Source organism: Oncorhynchus masou, chromosome 24 (assembly GCF_036934945.1).
Source record: "Oncorhynchus masou masou isolate Uvic2021 chromosome 24, UVic_Omas_1.1, whole genome shotgun sequence".
Taxonomy (NCBI): domain Eukaryota; kingdom Metazoa; phylum Chordata; class Actinopteri; order Salmoniformes; family Salmonidae; genus Oncorhynchus; species Oncorhynchus masou.
In genome coordinates, this window is record NC_088235.1 from 35,508,143 (window position 1) to 35,514,142 (window position 6,000).

The 6,000-nt window shown below is 45.7% G+C and overlaps 1 protein-coding gene across 1 annotated transcript in view; it reads right to left on the reverse strand.

Moving 5' to 3' along the window:
- The window catches only part of LOC135512085 (ankyrin repeat and fibronectin type-III domain-containing protein 1-like), a 244,991-nt gene that overhangs the window by 77,946 nt on the left and 161,045 nt on the right, over positions 1-6,000 (reverse strand). Inside the window, exon 9 of the mRNA XM_064933738.1 lies at positions 5,849-6,000. This exon is cut by the window's right edge and continues 59 nt beyond it. Within this exon, the coding sequence (XP_064789810.1) occupies positions 5,849-6,000 (152 nt within the window). The remainder of the gene's footprint in view (positions 1-5,848) is intronic.

A 6,000-nucleotide genomic window follows, 5' to 3' on the forward strand; every position in this document is an offset into this window, starting at 1 on the left:
CCCTGGGGAGGGAGGCATGGAGGGAAGGGGTGGAAGAGGGAGAGAGAGGGGAAGGGATAGAGAGGGGGGAGGGATGGAGAGAGAGCGAAAGAGAGAGAAAGGGAATGACAGAATAAGTATTCTCCAGCCCAGTGATCTCTCCATCTCTCCACCTCCATACCTGGGGGTCTGAGGTATGTCTGAACCTGCGTCACATATGGCACCATATACAGTACACTACTTTTGATCAGGGTCTATACTCCTTATATAGTTATCTACTGTTGACCAGAGCCTATAGGGATTAGGTAAGGAATAGGGTGCCATTTGTGGGCCATCCTGAGTCTGGGCTGCAGTGGAAAAGAATCTGGTCATATAAGCCTTGTCTAGGTGCAATTTCCTGCCTCTTCAGGAGTGACAAGCCGATGCAGGCGGAGGTTAATTGATTGGGCTATAAATGAACATGCAGATCTGTCCATCTAGCGATACACACACACGGGAACGCATGCACACAAGCACGCACACATACACACACAAACATACTCACACACTGGTCCATTGTCTGGCCTGCCTGCTGGCCGGTGAGCACTACGGCGGGATGGGGAGGTGTGGGCCTAAATATAGTCGACTGGGACCCTGAAGGACTCGTAAATTAACCCCCATCCCCCTCCACCCCAACCCAGCCCAGCCAACCCGGCCTGTCAGACCCTGTCTGATGGATTTACTTGGCACTTGAGGAATGACAGCAACATAAAGCATAAATTCCCAGGAGGAAAAACCGATCCATGTTTACCCCTCTGTTTGTTTACAACGATCAAATTGTACCACAGTGAGGAGAGAGGGAGAGAGAGGTGTGTTTGCCTGCTTGAATGTGTGTGTGTGGGTGAGCATCCGCGCATGTTTATAAAAAAGCTCAGCTCGCTCTGCTCTTAGCTCCGGAGGACAATAAATCACTTAGTTATAATTGGCGAGCGGTTACATGCATCATTGGAAAAGTTAAACCATTAAATGCCAAACCTTGTTAGGGCTTTTCAGTGGGGACGTGGGGAGGCCCAACAGCCCCCCCTTTAACCTGGGAGAGGGAGACTCTAAAGTGGCCACTGTTTCACCCCAGACAGACCTGTCACTACCATGGAGTGGAGCAGACGCAGTCACACATACTGAGGGCTTGGAGAGCAGACGCGCACACACACTTACGCACACACACACACACACACGCACAAACACACGCACAAACACACACGCACGCACACACACACACACACGCACGCACACACACACACCCACACACACTTTCTTTTTACCCTCTCCAGGGATGTTGGACATTGTAAGAACCACCTGTCTAGGAGAGATGGAGGAGGGAGGGATGGAGGGAAAGGGGTGAGAGAGCTTATTCAGCCCCTGTCAAACACAGCCCCTGTCTGGGTCAAGCACACACCACAGGACCACCACTCATGCTTGTCTCCATTCTGTATTGTGTCCTACACAGGAGGGACAACTCAAGGGGGTGGAGGGTTGGGAGTGACTGGTCCATTAGCCAGTCACTACGGTTATCTCAAGTACTACAGGTACATACTAATATTAAATAGAAAACCATGGATTAAAGGCAAGCATAAAGTAGTTTGGCTGATACCAAACTCAAAGTCCTCCTGACTTCAGAGTCTGAAGAAGCTGGTTGATGTTGTCGGCACCATGCATCGATAATGAAGGACATTGTGCTTCTGACTGGCTGGTTTTATACAACAGGTGGGTCTAATCCTGAATGCTGACTGGCTGGTTTTATACAACAGGTGGGTCTAATCCTGAATGCTGACTGGCTGGTTTTATACAACAGGTGGGTCTAATCCTGAATGCTGACTGGCTGGTTTTATACAACAGGTGGGTCTAATCCTGAGTGCTGACTGGCTGGTTTTATACAACAGGTGGGTCTAATCCTGAATGCTGACTGGCTGGTTTTATATAACAGGTGGGTCTAATCCTGAATGCTGACTGGTTAAAACCACATTCCAGCCGGTGTCTATTCCACAAGTTACCATCAGCTAAATATATGACGTTAAAATGCCTATTTACTCTGTTCCATCTGACTGAGCAGTCCACTGTCTCATCAGCCCAGCCAGGCATTTTATAAACATGACTCCACTATAAAAAGTATCTAGACATATGCATCGATAATGAAGCTGGTTTTGTACAGTACCCGAGCTCCGCCCCCTTCCATTACAACTGTTGGAGTTTCAAATCCAAATCCAGGTCTCAACCCCCCAGGAAAACAACATGTCTGAGAGAACCTACCAAACATCTCTACATTTCTGGGCGAATAATGCCCCAATTGACTCCGGTCCAGACCATGTGGGTCGTGTCAGCCAGGCAGGAACAGAGAATAGAACACTTGAATAAGGTTCTTACACAAAGTTTCGCTAATGTACACACCTTACATTCAGTGGGACACAAAGGGATTTTCTAACCGATATCATCCCACTGGGCACAGACATCAATCAATTCAATGTCTATTGGCTCAACATAATAATAACGTTGGCTCAACATAATTTCATGACCAAAAATATAAACGCAACATGTAAAGTGTTTTCCCATGATTTCATGAGCTGAAATAAAAGATCCCAGAAATGTTCCATACGCAAGCTTATTTCTCTCAAATGTTGAACATTTCTCCTTTGCCAAGATAATTCATCTACCTGACAGGTGTGGCATATCAAGAAACTGATTAAACAGTATGATCATTACACAGGTGCACTTTGTGCTGCGGATAATAAAAGAACACTATAAAATGTGCAGTTTTGTCACATAACACAATTCACAGATGTCTCAACTTTTGAGGGAACGTGCATGCTGACTGCAGGAATGTCCACCAGAGCTTTTGTCAGATAATTTTATGTTAACTTCTCTACCATAGTAGAATTTGGCAGTAGGTCCAACTGGCCTCACAATCGCAGACCACCTGTAACCATGCCAGCGCAGGACCTCGACATCCTGCTTCTTCACCTGCGAGATCGTCTGAGACCAGCCACCCGGACAGCTGATGAAACTGAGGAGTATTTCCTTCTGTAATAAAACCCTTTTGTGGGGAAAAACTATCTGATTGGTTGGGCCTTGCTCCCCAGTGGGTGGGCCTATGCCCTCCCAGGCCCATCCAAGGCTGCGCCCCTGCCCAGTCATGTGAAATCCAGTGATTAAAATCGTTAAAAATGTTGCATGTTGTGTTTATATTTTTTTGTTCAGTATATACAGTGCCTTCGGAAATTATTCAGATCCCTTGACTTTTTCCACATTTTGTTACATCAAAGCCTTATTCTAAAATTGATTAAATATAAAAATGTCCTCAGCAATTAAAAAACAAACAGAAATACCCTATTTACATAAGTATTCAGAACCTTTGCTATGAGACTCAAAATTGAGCTCAGGTGCATCCCGTTTCCATTGATAATCCTTGAGATGTTTCTACAACTTGATTGGACTCCACCTGTGGTAAATTCAATAGATTGGACATGATTTGGAAAGGCACACACCTGTCTATATAAGGTCCCACAGTTGACAGTGCATGTCAGAGCAAAATTCAAGCCATGAGATTGAAGAAATTGTCCGTACAGCTCCGAGACAGGATTGTGTCAAGGCACAAATCTGGGAAGGGTACCAAAATATTTCTGCAGCATTGAAGGTCCCCAAGAACAGAGTGGATTCCATCATTCTTTTGAGGAAGAAGTTTGGAACCACCAAGACTCTACCTAGAACTGGCCACTCGGCCAAACTGAGCAATCAAAGAAGGGCCTTGGTTAGAGCCCGATGGTCACTCTGACAGAGCTCTCTGTGGAGATGAGAGAACCTTCCAGAAGGACCAACTATCTCTGCAGCACTCCACCAATCAGGCCTTTATGGTAGAGTGGCCAGATGGAAGCCACTCCTCAGTAAAAGGCACATGACAGCCCGCTTGGCACCTAAAGACTCTCAGACCATGACTAACAAGATTCTCTGGGCTGATGAAACCGAGATTGAACTCTTTGGCCTGAATACCAAGTGTCACGTCTGGAGGAAACGTGACACCATCCCTACGGTGAAGCATGGTGGTGACAGCATCATGCTGTGGGGATGTTTTTCAGCGTCAGTGATTGGGAGAATAGTCAGGATCGAGGCAAAGATGAACTGAGCAAAGTACAGAGAGATCCTTGATGAAAACCTGCTCCAGAGTGCTCAGGACCTCAGACTGGAACAAAGGGTCACCTTCCAACAGGGCAATGACCCTAAGCACACAGCCAAGACAACGCAGAAGTGGATTCCGGACAAGTCTCTGAACGTCCTTGAGTGGCCCAGCCAGAGCCTGGATTTGAACCCAATCGAACGTCTCTGAAGAGACCTGAAAATAGCTGTGTGTGCAGCAACGCTCCCCATCCAATGTGACAGCTTGAGAGGAGCTGCAAAGGAGAATGGGAGAAACTCCCCAAATACAGGTGTGCCAGGCTTGTAGCGTCATACCCAAGAAGACTTGAGGCTGTATTCGCTGCCAAATGTGCTTCAACAAAATACTGAGTAAAGGGTATGAATACTTTTTTTTTTATTATGGGGTATTGTGTGAAGATTGATGAGGGGAAAAAAAACAATTTAATGATCAATGTTGGAATATGGCTGAAACCTGACAAAATGTGTAAAAAGTCAAGGGGTCTGAATACTTTCCGAAGGCACTGTATCTTTGAGTAACGGATTGGGTTGTATACCGTATACCGGGGTATTTGTAAAAAGCCATGGGATGGTTTTTCAATACCGTTGAAACCATTTCTTTGAAGTTTGAATATGTGCAGCTACTTTTTAAGTAAATACCTGCAGTCACCTTGTGCGATATGTTAGGAGATAAAGCATTGCATTCTTCATTTCACCTGTCACATTATTACAAAGCTTACAGTAGTCCCCCAGTCACGTGGTGTTTGTTTACGAGCACACAACAATGAGAGACCAGAGCCTTGTGAGTAAAACACTGTTCTTCAGTATGTGCCAGGAGATTTAATTACACTATGGAATTCACGACTAAATGTTTGCCAGCTAGATATCTTATAACTGTTAAGTTATCTGTCTAAAATGTGCTGAATGCTCTGCAGTTGTGCATTTGGTTAGCTAATTTAGAAGATAGTTAGCTATCTAGCTAAGTGGTTAGCTTCTTCCAAAATCAAGCATTCGCTTAACAGCAGAGAAATCCCTCCTGGATCAAGAGCCTTGCTGGCTAATATTTGTGTTGTGCGTGCAGCAAACTGTGAGTAGCATATTTGCTCCCGAGTGGCACAGCGGTCACAGGTACTCCATCTCAGTGCTTGAGGCGTCACCACAGACACCCTCGTTCGAATCCAGGCTGTATCACAACTGGACGTGATTGGGAGTCCCATTGGGCAGCGCACAATTGGCCCAGCGTCGTCCGTGTTTGACCGGTGTAGGCCGTTATTCTAAATAAGAATTTGTTCTTAACTGACTCGCCTAGTTAAATAATGGTTAAATGTAAAATGTAAATATTTGAGTGACTTGTATCGTTTAGGTCAGAAACTGTACAAAATGTTTGCAATGCGCTCGTTTAGTTAGCATTATTTATGGGATTTTACATGTACTTGTTAGCAGTACTAACCTTCGGATTACAGAGCATCAGTGGGGTTTGAAATCAGTGCCCCTTGTGTTCAGTGCCGGTATTACCGAATATCCCGGTATGGCACAAAGCCGGTATGAAGGTATGGCAATCTGGATACTCCACCAAGTTTCAATGCTGGACTTTGAGTCGGAAGGTTGCACTAATTAGTGTGTATACTCCCATTGCACCCTCCATAGTGTGTACTTAGTATATCCTAATAAGTGTGTACTCAGTGTGCCCTATATAGTGTACACTCACAGTGAGGGCTCTCCTTGGCACCGGCCTTCAGCAGTAGTTTGGCTATGGGGGTGTTGTTGGTCATGATGGCGATGTCTAGCGGTGTTAACCCTTGGCTGTCGGGTGTGCCGAGGTCCAACTCCTCAGCTGTGTACTGGTAGAGGAGGATCTGG